General features: G+C 40.2%; 1 protein-coding gene across 1 annotated transcript in view; it reads left to right on the top strand.

The window, feature by feature from the left end:
* The window catches only part of trim36 (tripartite motif containing 36), a 33,546-nt gene that overhangs the window by 13,546 nt on the left and 5,702 nt on the right, over nucleotides 1-14,298 (top strand). The window contains exons 4-11 of the mRNA XM_079553175.1: nucleotides 3,066-3,412; nucleotides 5,124-5,270; nucleotides 5,479-5,574; nucleotides 7,264-7,401; nucleotides 7,510-7,625; nucleotides 8,584-8,705; nucleotides 11,755-11,872; nucleotides 12,115-12,326. Of these exons, the coding sequence (XP_079409301.1) occupies nucleotides 3,066-3,412; nucleotides 5,124-5,270; nucleotides 5,479-5,574; nucleotides 7,264-7,401; nucleotides 7,510-7,625; nucleotides 8,584-8,705; nucleotides 11,755-11,872; nucleotides 12,115-12,326 (1,296 nt within the window). The remainder of the gene's footprint in view (nucleotides 1-3,065; nucleotides 3,413-5,123; nucleotides 5,271-5,478; nucleotides 5,575-7,263; nucleotides 7,402-7,509; nucleotides 7,626-8,583; nucleotides 8,706-11,754; nucleotides 11,873-12,114; nucleotides 12,327-14,298) is intronic.

Genomic DNA, 14,298 nt, shown 5'->3' with positions numbered 1-14,298 from the left:
ATGCACTTTCGGCCCTGGAGATATCAGCTTTTTTTGTAAAATAAATATTTAAATCCTCAAATATCGAGCCGATGTATTGGTCGACCTCTACAAAAAAATATGTGAAAATGATTTACTGAAAAATGAATGATAAAGTCAGTTGATATGATTCGATATCGATGGAAACGGACTAAACTAATCTGTGAAATTGCGGTTTATAAAAAGCTCTTTTAAAAATATTTAGATCTATTTTATATTTATATTTAGATATTACATTAATACATGGTAGGTAGGTACCTTTGCCATCACTTATAGCCTTATTCACTATAGGAAGAGCAGCTAAAAATGTTTCAAATTAGTCACTGTTGCTTCATAATAATCACCTCGTATGTGAGTTTTTGTAGCTCTCACAATTTTGACATATTCCCATTCATTTTAAGTTCTTCATAGCCCACCATTGTAAAAAGCATCATGTTTGATATAATTTTCAATCACATGGTGAGTTCAGCCGGTTTGAGACTTATGGATTAAACCGTATAATATTGGTTGTAAATTCTCCATTCACTCCACACGGCATGCACACGGCTACATAGACCTATTGCTTTGCTTGTTTCTTTGCCACTGCTTTTTCCTCAGCTGCACCTTTTTATTTTTGTTTCAAAGTGTTGTTGGGACTTTTCTTTCCTGTGTTTTGCCTATACCTGAGGAGTGTTTGATTGAATTTTCAGGTCCTCGGAAGCGAAGTGGAAAGGCAGGCACACAAGCAGACACAAATCCAGCACTCCTTGGTTCCCCTGTACCCCAAAAACGTGAAGCTTCTTTTATTTTGTCGTTTTTGTTTTCTTTTATTTTGTGCAATGATTTGAGTTTGCTGAATCACCCTTTGCTTGCATCTGTGACGTGACCACATGTAGTTCTATAAATCACCTGATGTCACTGTGTTGTGGCCTTGTTACTTTTGCCAGAACCAAGTAACAAGTATAAACAAGAGCGTGTGTGCATTGAACTGGACATTCAAAACTCTTCAAAGTTTCAATCACTGCATGTTTTTTATTTATTTATTTAAAACAAGGGCCTGACTGATATGGTGTTTTAGATGCTGACCACAATAATCATTTCTAGGGTTGTTTCAATACTGATGCTGGGACAGAATTTTGTGCCGATATCACAGATTCTCCATCTCCGGATACATGTTGTCGCCGAGTACTTCAACCAATTCATGGATAGTCTGATTCTGTCTCTTCAAAAGGACCCACAGGTGTGAGCCGCAGCATTTTTACTACAGGGTGGCTAATGCTAATGCCGCTAACGCCGGGAGTAGCATGAATAGTGGCTGCCCTTTTCTTAGTCTTTAGAGTGGAAGAAGAATTTTGGCAGACAAGTAATGGTTTATTATGCATAGTTAGCTGTGTGCTCTGGGGCTTCTTTTACACGGTTGTCTTTATTCATACTTTGTTGCATCGGACTGGTACTCTCAGCTGTTGGCCCGCTGCACGATGCGGCTACGCTACTTCTGCAGAACTGAGTGCCAGTAATTCACCTCCTCCCCATAAGGACCTGTTCGAACAATCATATTTTAGATTACATCATGGTGGGCAGTGAGTTCCTGGTGGATGATACTTACCTAGATGTAACCTAAATACTTTAAATATGATTATTAGAATGGGTAATCTTGAACAGGAAGTATTGGCACTCACAACTTCAGTTCTGCGGAGCGAGGGCAGCCACATCCTTCAACAAGCCCAATTGGTATCTGATTAGATGGGTAAAAAAAACAGTATTTGTATCGGAACAACCCTAAATGATATTTCGATAGCCACTACATTGGCCAATATTATTAGTGTTTTATTATTTAGTAGTGTTCTTTATGGATATAAAAAGTTGACATTTTTGACTAATGTTTTATCATGTTCAAACATCTATTTAAAAAGAAATGTTCACAAAGATTATCTCAAATCTTTAAGTGCATTTTTAAATGTATAATTAAAGATGCACACATCACCGCTAAGGCTGGGTATCGATTCGGATAAACCACAGTATCAGTTTTACTTGGATATGGAAGACCTTCTCAGAAGAACTAATGCTGCAAATAGTAGAAACTAACTCACTAAAAAATGAATATTTACATTAGGAATTGACCCAATTCAGTTATATTAATCATGTCACATGGCATTATTATGGGAAAATATGTATTTAAGTTTTTTTCTTTTTTTTTTTTTTTATCAATCAGGATTAGGAATATCTATTAATCAGTTAATTAAACCCAGCCCTCACTACCACTGCTAGCTGCCGTGCATTTGAGTTTTAAAAAATAAAATCATGGTTTGAAATCGGTTGCATTGCAAACTTCAGCCAATCTCAAACATTTGTGCCGATATCCGTCGGGCCCGAGTTAAGGACCTTTTATCTTGTGTTGTCCAGATCAGTGTGAGCACTTACTTTAAACTCCTGGTAAGTCTCAAACAACATGTAGAGTATGATGAGAAGATATCTCAACAAATCCAAGGAAACCATATCTTCCAAAAGCATTTCTGCATCTCCTTCAAGCCCTCCCAGCAATCCTGATCTCCATCTCCTTGTATTTGACTGCTCAATAAAAGGTTGATGTGCCCCATGTCATGTGTTCATGCCTTTTAGAGTAGTGGTTACTTTGACAACAACGATGTGAAAGCAGATGAACTGAGGCCCTATTTTTTCCAAAAGACTGTACTGAGATATTCGTTTCTAAAGTTCTTGCTTGGACTAATCTAGACTATGAGGTAATGCTCTCTATCAAGCATGTTTGGATCAGTACACAGTCCGTTCATAGCCCTCTATTAATTTCTATGTTATTATGCAGCATTCTATTACTGAGTGTAGTCAGTACTTTTTCATTTTTGTACTGTTTAAAACTTTATTCGCTTCTGATTAACTGACTGCTGCATAATAAACTTGAAATAACTAAGTCAATTTAAATGATTTGTGAATGCACTGGAAATTTGCATCAAGTCAAAAGCTCAGAATTGCATGTGAAAATGGGGCCTCAGACAGGATTCGCACTTTGAGCAGTTTGTGTGACTTTGTGCTTCCTCCGGCCCCCCCTCCAGGCTCTGTGTCCTCCCCCGGGTGGCGCAGAGGCTCGGTGACGCCCCGCATCACCACCATCCCCTGCCCGGGCTGCCAGCACGACATCGACCTGGGTGAACGCGGCATCAGCATGTTGTTCCGAAACTTCACGCTGGAGAGCATCGTGGAGCGCTACCGGCAGGCCGCCCGCGCCGCCGTGGCCATTATGTGCAACGTGTGTAAGCCCCCCCAGGTGCAGGAGGCCACCAAGAGCTGCATGGACTGTAAGGCCAGTTTCTGCAACGAGTGCTTCAAGCTGAACCATCCCTGGGGCACCCCGAAAGCCCAGCATGAGTATGTGGGGCCGACGACAAACTTTAGGCCCAAGGCAAGTGATTGGCGGCTCTGTTTCTTTGGTCAGACTTGCAGAGGTGGGTAGAGTGAGCGACAACTCAGAGAGGGTTGAGAGCTGCAGTAGTAATGGAGAAAGCGCCATCTTGACTTAACTTCTTGACCCTGCCTTAATTGAGTACATGTTCTCCAGTTCAGCTTTAATCTAAAGGTTTACAGCAGTGGTAGGCAACGTCAGGCCCGGGGGCCAAATCCGGCCCTCCAGCACTGCTCCTCTGGCCCTCAAGATGATTTTGAGAAACATTATTACACAAATCAGAGAGGACTTTTAACATTGTTAGAGTTAAATGGGAGAAAAAAAGGTAGAAATACTGTCAATTCACCCAATTAGGTCATATATCATGTACAACACTGGCAGTTGAAAGACGTGCACTGGAAAAAGAATAATTGTTTTAAGGAAGAAATTACATAAATCTTGAATTGACAGATTAAATTTAAGGTTTGAGTTGATTTGGTCTGGTCTTAGATGAGATAAAACCTCTTGTAGTAGTTATTCTCTTAATTCAGATAATTTTGTGTCATTTAAAGTGAAAAACTATTATTTGTCTGATTTCAAGTGGGTTTTATTCTTGTTCCATTGGTGCTATAGCATTTGTATCTTGGATTAGTTCAAACCGACTCAAATTCAACATATAAGAACTTTAATTCCAGCAATTTTAAGTCATTTATCTCATTTAAGATGGTCCCAGTGTTGCGCTTTACTTTGGGCTAATAATCAGCGGCTTCGGCCCTCGGTCTGTTTACACTAAGGAAAATCGTTCCGCCGCCAAGAAAACTTGCCTACCCCTGGTTTACAGCTTATAGATGCAGACTGCATAGAAGGGGGCGTGGCTTCACCAAGGGAGAAAGTAGAATTTTTGGGAAACTCAATTTGGAAAATCGGGTCCATATGGATATATTCTAACAGCAGATTGTTCAGTGGAAGTGACAAAACGTTAGCATTAGCCCGATGCTAAAATGAAGCATCATATTAGCGTTTTTCGTTATTTATGTATTTATGGGCTGTTGAACCACTTTGCTTTTCTCCATGTCTTTGTATCTTCATTTAGTAGAAAATTGTATTCATAATTCAGCGTTTGTTAAAGTTGTTTTTGAATAATTGGAGAAAGTTTAGAAATGTTCTTGTGTTCCCCCTAAACTATTTTAAAACATGACCATATATGGACGATTCCAGAGATGCCGTCTGTATAGGCCAGTGTAATGCCTCATTTGAAAGCTAAGACTTACAAAACATTTAAACGGATCTTTTTCCTTGCGTTTTTGTCGCGTTGTGGTCACTTTTTTGACATTTTTCATTGCCTCTATTCTGATACTCTTTCGTCATATTTTTGTCACTTTTTTTGTATCACGTTTTCGTCATTTTTTTTGTTGCGTTTTTTTTGCCTTTTCATACTCGTTTCCTTCACAATTTTCGTCGCTATTTTGTTACGAGTTTTTTCAAGAAGCTTTTAGATTTGGGTAAAACCAAGCTGGAGAGCATGTGCTCAGTTCAGGTGGGGGTTAAGAGGTTAAAAATACTATCCCGTCATAAGATTTCTCAAGTCAGGGAGAATTGTAGATTAAATATAACTCACTTCTACCTGCTTCTGTCGGCTTGATGACTTTATGACTTTTTATTTATTCACTCATTTCTAACTGTATCTTTATCAAGTCACATTAAATTGCTTGTTGTGTTTGTGAAACGGCAGGTGCTCATGTGCCCGGAGCATGAGATGGAGAAGGTGAACATGTACTGTGAAGTGTGCAAGCGGCCCGTGTGCCACCTGTGTAAACTGGGAGGAACCCACGCCAACCACAAAGTCACGTCCATGACCAGTGCCTACAAAATCCTCAAGGTACCTCAGCGACCATTAATGTTGACCGGCACCATTCTTACTCTCACTTGAGTCTAACTTGCTCAATAGAGAGAGACAATACACTTTTGATTGAAAGGATATGGGCCAAACTCTGATTGTGTGTACAACTCGGCTCAAACTGTTCCAAGACTGTCTTCGTGTTTTTGTTTTCAATCCAGTACTTATCCACTGCTAATTTCCTCTGTAGGAAAAGCTGGCCAAGAGTATCCATTACCTCATCAGTAAAGAGGACCAGGTCAGGGCTCAGATTACTGATCTGGAGTCGCTCATCAATCAGACTGAGGTAAGAACGCTGACTCATGCATTTGGGAGCTCAATATAAGCACAACAAATGGGCTCTATATTTGACCTGCTGTGGACTGTTCTCTTCTAAAAAGTCAGCTACAACCAAATTTCTGGATACAAATATGTAATTGCTGAGTCTGTTCTTTTTTCTTTTTTTTTTAAAGAATGACAAACATTAAACAAGAATCAGGAAATGCTCTTTTCCCCATTTGCATTCAAGTTCCTCTCCTCGCTTCCTCGTGCTTCTAAAGAATATGATTCAAGGGAGACGTCATGTAATGTTCCCTCAGCAAAACATACCTGGAGTAGCATTTATCTTTTAAAATACAAGGTTCAGAGCAGGGATCTCCAAGTAAATTTCCTTGAGGGCCAAAATATATCGGGTGTGTATCGCCGGGGTCCATAAAGAAAAGCTCCAGTAAAATGTTTTGATTGGGAAAATACTATTGAGGAAACCTTTTTCAATAAATGAATAATAATAAGCCCGACTGTAGCCTCCATTTATTAAAAAAAGAAAGAAAAAGTTTCTGCTACAGTCAATATTTATTCACTCAACAAGGCAGAATGTCCATTTTACATCTGTCAATAATGTGTTGTTTGTATCCTGATCTCTTCTTATGTCAGTGCCCTCTACTGGACACTTGTGGAATTAGTTCCTTCCTTATTTAAGCAGCCCCCTAATGGCTGACGTGAGCATTCTGGTTATTTCCTTAAAAAAATCATATCTCCGCACCAGAATGGGCTAGAGAGTCGCTCTTTTGTTTGACATGCTCAGGACTTTGTGTGCCCTACATGTCAGAGGCCGGATTGAATCATCTTCTGGCCCGCGGGCCGCCTGTTGGAGACCCCTGGGTTAGAGTGTTGCTGTATTCTACTGCTAAAGCTCTGATCAGTATTTCCTGGATTTTGTTGCATCAAAGTGGAAGATAAATCAATAATCCATCGCCGGACCTGTTCTGAGAAGTTCTGCTCTGAAATTGTGTTCTTCACAGCACCATGGAGTTGTTCACACGCCATTTGAATGTGCATTTGAAAGTGCAAGCTTGTTTTTTGCAAATGTCATTCCTACTACTTACTGCCTTTTTTAACATGTATACACAATTCAAATTTGAAAACTTAAAACAGTACTAAGCAACGTGTTTACCTTAATAAATCCTTTCTGTAGTCCCTGTGGGGGTAATACAAGTGTTTATGGGATGATTGGAGGGTCTTTCATCTCCCCCTGGTGTCTCTGGCCAGAAAACCATGTTTGCAACTTGACTGCCACCGGACCAGAGTCACCAATACACACTAATGGAATCACAAAGAAGAAGCTAACATGCTAACGGGCAAAGCTAACTGCGGGCTAGCGCCACTTTAAACAGTATTTACAGCCAAGTTTGAGTGAAAAAAAATATTTCCATTGTATAATTGGATGTACAATATCCCTCTCTTCCTTTGTCTTTTCTGTCAGCGTAGTATTTACTCTCCAAGACAATTAATAAGTTAAAATTTTTTAACATGCTACGACACCGGCAGTTGCACTTATGGCCTCTAGGGGCAAGAGTTATAGTACTGCTTTAAAAAATCCATGCTGACGTACCCAAAATGTTTTGAATCCTCCAATTAGGCATGATCTTTCCCATGTTGACTTTACAAAAAAAAAGGACTTTTTTTATTTACATTTTAAAATTCTTTCCAATGAAAGGAAAACGGGCAGTTGGCCGAGCGCAGAGCCAATGAGCACTTCGAATGCTTGTTTGAGACGCTGCAAGAACGGAAGACGGAGATGCTGAGGTCAATTGAACAGTCTCGCAACCGACGCCTTGAGCAACTCAAGGGCCAGGTGAACAAAGCTCAAATACATATGTAGAAATATCCTTTCATTTCCCCACATCTGCTAAACTGTGAGTGCAATCCCGATTGTGAAAATGACGATGCAAACCGTTCCTAGGTGGAGGAGTACCAGGGCATGTTGGAGAATAGCGGCTTGGTCGGTTATGCCCAAGAAGTGCTCAAGGAAACCGACCAGTCTTGCTTTGTGCAAACGGCAAAGCAACTCCACGTCAGGTAGACTAATATTTGTTTTGCACAATCCAAAACCAACAAGCTGTAGGTTTATGGTTAAGTTGGGAATGAAGCGGCTCATGAGTCGGAGTGATTAGCCAAACCTCCCACACGTGCTCAAAGGTTACCAAACCCAAGGGCAGCAGAGGAAGGAGTGCAGCATAGTGAGCCTAATGCCATGTAGTGACGACTCGAAGAGAAGTGACTAATTGATCTCTATTAGCAGCTTTAGATTAACAGGGAGCTTTTGGACTTTTGTGACCATGATACAGTTGGCTAAGTTATACAGTTTATTTTAAACCGTTCATGCTAAGAAAATACATCACCTAGATCCTTTCCATTTGATAATGTACGCATAACTTAAAGGGATAGTTCCGGATTTTTGACATAGGGCCTCATTTCCTAGTTATCCAGAGTGTTGTTGATTTCTCGAGATTTTAATTATTTTTTTAATTAATGCAGTCCTTATATTTGAAGAGTTTAGTGGTGCTAGGCTAGTGCATGTCTATGGTAACAAGTAGCCTGCATTAAAAACCTCCTCAAAATCATGGGGTCGCCCTCCAAACGTTGCCATATCTGATTTGTAGAAAGCTCCTTTGTGAATTCCACGTGTAGTAATGCCGGCCGCAGGTAAACAAACTACTGTAGATCCAATAACCGACCAGATCACTCCGCCACTGCGTAGCTTACAACCAGGAAGCTGATGCTGCTCTGTTCTTTTAAATGCAAAATGTTTATATTTCAAAAGTTATTCAGTCAACACAGACATTTATATCGGTAGTCTGGTGTCATAAGTGAGTTGCCTCATGTGCACTGTGCTTGGGTCAGACTGTTTTTAATGTTGGCTACTAGTTACCATAGACATGCGCTAGCCTAGTCATGTTGGTATCGTTCAAAAGAATTGGTACTGGAAACATCCTTCAAGCATCTTTACATGTAAATTTTTCTGTATTTATGGTAGAATTCAAAAGGCCACAGAGTCTCTCCGCACCTTCCACCCGGCTGCTGACCCCTGCTTCGATGAGTTTGTTCTGGAAACGTCACGAGAGGAGACTTTGCTCAAGGAGATGTGCTTTGGAGGAGGTAATGACTCGTCCCTTACCTGTATTTACATGTTCTATTAATTCCATCGATACCTGATAGAAGTAGGTATCGATGGCTGTGTAATATGAGGCAAAAGTGCAATATTCAATAATGTGCTTTGACTGCAACATTTTGAGAACATTTTCTTACTCACTTTTAGGCCTCAAGTTTATAATAAGCTTCACGGGTGCTTTACATGACGCTTGCATTTCCTGCCAATGTAGACATGATCGTATTTGTCAGTTATTTGCTACATGAACTGTAATGAACATTAGTGCTCGGCCTCTGGTGTCTGACATGTGTTGAGGCTTTGGGGGTTCCCACTAAGAAGGGTCCGGGGGGGATTGTGGATACTGCAGTCACACGCATTGGTTCTCCCAGCATATAATCCCTAAGTGAAAGACATAACTGACAGTTGTTCAGGGAGCGCTGGTGAAAACAAAGCTTGGGTATCTGCAAAAGGCTTTGTCCCTGGGTTAAAGTGGTCTTTTGGCTCCTTCAACCGGAGATTCATGGCTCTCACATTGTTAGGAATTAAGCTGTGGGGTTGGGTACTTTTCAAGATGTTTCTCAACTATTATTTTAAATTGTACTACATACTGCTATACATACAAGATAGAAATATAAACAGCTGAGGTGAGTTATTTTGGCAGTATCCAGCCCTATAATGTGTGTGATGTTTGTTACTAGACATTTTTGATGAATTCTGGTCAGACTTTCTATCATATTTGCAAATACCAACTTTTCTTATGTTGGTAAATTTCCTGGCATTAGTAAATAAGTGAGTGCTAAGAAGAAGTGCTTTTCCTGACTCGCGATGAGGGACCTAATGATGCTTTTAGTCTCCGCTCTGTGAAAGAAAGTGCTGCCTCTGCCTCGCTTCTCTCCTGTAACTTAATATGGGCCTGAGATGATTCAGCAAAGAGACCACTGCAGCGGGACAATGCTCTTTAGATCACAAACACTAAACATGGTTCTGCCAGACTGAACAAGCTTCATTTAAACTGACTTTATCGTGGAATGTCTTTTTTTTAATGTGTGGGGCTGACCTTTAAGATAAGATAAGATAAGATAAGATGATAAGATGATGCTTTATTGATCTCACAGATGGAGAAATTGCATACGTGAGAGCAGTCAATTCTTTCAAGGCGTTTTATCAAGTTTATGATTATTAGATTTGACTTAAGTTGAGCAGGTTGCCATTTAAAATAATGTAGTTTTATAAGGAAAAATGTATGAATGAATCGTATTGTGGTGTTGTTGGGGACCCCTTGTGTTAACAAGGACTAAGACATTCTAGATTTTGAATGATTGCTTGTGTAAACAATTAGTTTGTTTTGGGACATCAGAGGGTGAAGTAGTTGCGTGGTTGTCCTATAACCAGAATGCTGAATAGTGCATTCTAAGTTAAGGTACTTTCTCCTTTTTGTAAGGATTTGTCTGTAAGGATTGGAACAGTCCCATCTCCAGGCTAATGGTCAGTATCACTTGGCTGGAGGATTCACCCATTGCACATGTTTTTAGTGGTAGGGGAAACCGAAGTACCCGGGGGAAACTTACAGACGAGGGGAGAACATGCAAACTCAACATGGAAAGGCCCTCTTCAGCCCTGGGATCAAAGGCACAACACAATGTGTTAGTGGTGGAAGAGTTGGCCCCAGGACGGTTTAGAGTGTATAAATAATCCAATGCAAGGCAAATTTGAACCACCAATAATACACCATTTAAAGCTGCAGTTCCTATTTTGCTAAACTGTTAAACAGCTTTAGCTTCTCATGATACTTCCTGCATATTTCAGTTGTTCACGTGAATTAGTTGGTGCAGCTTTGTCAGGCAGCAAAGTCAAGTGGATTGGACCACTATAGAAATATTTAAAAGCGCTACATTTAGACTTTATCAACATAGGTAGTATGTCGTTACTTAGTCAAACTGTTAAGATAATGCTCTTTATGTAAATAATTCCTTACATACAGAGTGCATACGTTCCTGTCATGTAATCTCATTTTCTTCTCACATAAATGCCTTTTGAGGACACTTGTCTACTAAGGAATAGACACTTTTTGTGTGTGTGGGTGCAAATATCATCTTTGTTGTGGATTATCATCATTATTATTATTGCGGTGTAGTTGGTGATTTGTTGAAAATACTGTTTTTGTAACATATCTACAGAAATATCCGGGAAAATTGGCTGCTCAGAGTGATGTTGCTAATCCTCAACATCGAGGGAAATCTATTTATTGGTACAACCGACTTGAGGGAGAGAATAGATGATTGGAAGTAACTGTGCGAGAAATCCCAGCGGCTGCATCCCATTTCTTAAAAAAAAACCCTGCCTCCTCAAAGCCTTTTAGTTTTGTGTCCCTTCAGTTCAACACACAGAGGGAGAGGGAATGAATCAAGGAGGCACTTTAGGAGAAATGGGACTCGACCCGAGTGTATGGAGCTGCTGCGATCTTGAAGAAAAGCTGTGACCTACATGGTTTCTTCCTAATGCGATTCGCTCGCTGGAGAAGGCAGACTGCAAAATGGTTTAGCAAAAAGCAGATAACACAGCAGAAAGGTTTGCAAAGACAAAAGGGAAGTGAGATTGGTTCAAAGTGCGCTGAATGGATATAAATGGAGAATTTAGTGAGTGAGTCTGGGGTGGCCTCTTTTCCTGGCAGCGCGTCGACTTCATTACGTAAGACAGTTTTGTTAGCAGTCCGCAACAACAACTTGATTCAAATACTTTCTAATCTTTACCACACTTCGACCACGTAATATGGCTTTTTCTACTTAAGTGCTGACAAAGGCATTTTCGGCATACTTTTTGCCATTGTGAGGTTTTCTGCTGACGAATGGCTTGAAGTAAAATTCCTCCTTTTTTACTTAGAATTTCTTGCCAATAATAACAAACAGCTTGAGCCTATTGATTGAAACAAGGGAGATGAGTAGAACAAAACATCAATACCTCGAGTTAAAAGCAATCAGACCTTTAGAAATATAAACTGCTGTCTTTAGAGGAGTTCATGTTTCAAATAGCCTGTGTCATTTCTGTTTCTATTCCCAGTCCCAGATCCTCCTCTCATCGACCTGTCCAGCAGCCGAGTCTACAACGAGGCAAATATCCACTGGAGACTGTCTGAAGATAGTTTACCCACAGACCACCATGTTCTCGAGTATCGCAGGTAAGTGGACGTTTGTAAAAGACACGATGGAATAGTGGATTAATACATTTAAAGGGGACACGACAGGCAAAACTCAAACTGCATTTATAACATATTCAAATAGTATTCAAAATATTTCCAACTACATCCAGGTGTTTAAATGCCTGTTTTTCTTGTATTGGTTTGGTAGCTCATATGTCTCTTAAAGTCGTTTCAGCTCTAAAAGAACACTAAGATTAATTGTCTGTGTTGTTTTTGTGCAGACTGGGAGGTCAGAGCCCGTCTCCCTCACAGGGCGATGGCGACGGGGACGACAGCAGCACCTGGAGGTCGACTGAGCGCGTGTTCGGACCCAGCACCAGTGTGTCTGACCTGGAGCCCGACTGCCTGTACACTTTCAGGGTGCGCAGCAGCAGAAACTCCATGTTCAGTCCCTACAGCCCGGAGGTCACTTTCCACACACCTCCTGCACCAGGTGAGGCTCACTGTAAAGAAAGTGTGTTTTATATTACAGTTTATTCAGCCCTGGTGAATGAAAAAGCTGAATTTTCTGTTTGCATACGTGTTTGTATAGTTACGTAAACATGCGTGTTTGAGTATTACTGTAAGTGCTTATGGCTGTTTGGTATGTTAAAACCATGGCTCACAATGATGTTTGCATATCACTATACAACTATTTAGCATTCTCTGCAAGTACAGTACAGTGTGTACATTGTGTAGAGCCGTTGAGACTGTTTGAATGAGAGTTCATGTTGGCACGTGGCTAAATGAGCAGATGAAGCTTTAGATTACAACTGACAATTGCAAAGTGATTACAGTCGTGGTCATTAAAGTTGTCAATCTGGTTCATTATTCTTAAGCCCTATGCCCTATCGTATTGTTGTATTGTCAACAAGATATTAAAGATTTTTATCAATTTCATAAACATGACACATCTCTTTCTAGAGTTGGGGATCGTTGCATTTAGTACTTTAAAGATATTTACAAAACGGACACCTGAACAATACTGTTTTTTTTTTTTTTTATACCTGTACTCAGTCAATCAATTTATTTATATAGCACTTCACAAAAACACCAGGAGGACCAAAGTGCTTCACAGAAAGATTCTAACTTACTGTATTTGTCATTCAGAACCATAAAATGGATCAATAATGTTAATTTATTCCATAAAAGACCATTAAGTTCTTGCCGTGTTTACATACATGAGTCCCATGTGTGTTCATTAACATGCACTATCCCGACCACAAAAAAAAAGTAAATAAAATGTTTTATGAAACAACCAAGTAACTTCGTAAGTGCTGTCCCTGGACCAAACAGGCATCAAAAAAAATAAAATAAAAAATATTTAAATCAATTAATTTGATTGATTTCTAATGTTGATTCATTCACCATTATTGTGCTGCACAGTATGAGGAAAAACGTTATGAATGTTGGCATTATGTTATGAGGACATTGTTTTAAATGTAGTTTGTATTGTTTAATAAAAAGTGGTTAGCAATTAGTTTTTTTCCAAGCCCTGATAAGAGTAAATCATGACCAAAACACCATTTCTAAACTTCTGCATTTTAAGTTGCCATTCATTTTTGTCATAGGTTGTGTCAAACTCAGTCAGATGGAGGACCTCTTTAAGGTTGGACCTCTTTATGGTTGGACCTCTTTATGGTTGGACCTCTTTATGGTTGGACCTCTTTATGGTTGGACCTCTTTATGGTTGGACCTCTTTATGGTTGGACCTCTTTCAGGTTGGACCCCTTTCAGGTTGGACCCCTTTCAGGTTGGACCTCTTTCAGGTTGGACCTCTTTCAGGTTGGACCTCTTTCAGGTTGGACCTCTTTCAGGTTGGACCTCTTTCAGGTTGGACCTCTTTATGGTTGGACCTCTTTATGGTTGGACCTCTTTAAGGTTAATGATGGTGCCCTGGCTGGTGTTCTCAGTCTGTTTTCTCTGGCGCTTCCACATTCCTCTGCTCCGTGGTTTTGTGAAGGGCCGAGTGGATGGACTCGGTCTGCGTCGGTTAATGAGGTGGAATTTCAGGTCGGGCTGACGCGCAGAGGGCAGGACATGCCCGTACACATGCACACTCAGCACTAAGTAGAGGGGATGCCGTGCAATGGCGTACAGAAGGAAACATTAAGAGGTTTGATTTTCCTGCACTCTCTCAAACCTGCCTGGCTCTTCTTTGTGACATCAGCATTCATTGTATAGTATGTGCTTAAGTGATTTTAAATTTGCATCTATTGTAAATCAACCCACATGCATAATGATGCCATGATAATTGGTGTATGTAGTTATTCTAACTGATCATTAAAATCACTAAATTAAGAAAAATCTGCTTGAAAGAGGAGCAGATCATTATCCTGCACTGAATCTTCCATGTACATGTTGCGTCATCACATTTGCTTTCCGTAGGCACACTAATTATCCTGTAAACATGATCATGGCCTAGT

Source organism: Gobius niger, assembly GCF_951799975.1.
Source record: "Gobius niger genome assembly, chromosome: 1".
In the NCBI taxonomy this organism is placed as follows: Eukaryota; Metazoa; Chordata; class Actinopteri; order Gobiiformes; family Gobiidae; genus Gobius; species Gobius niger.
Note: the sequence above shows the minus strand (reverse complement) of the source record. Positions and strands in the feature narration are given on the sequence as shown.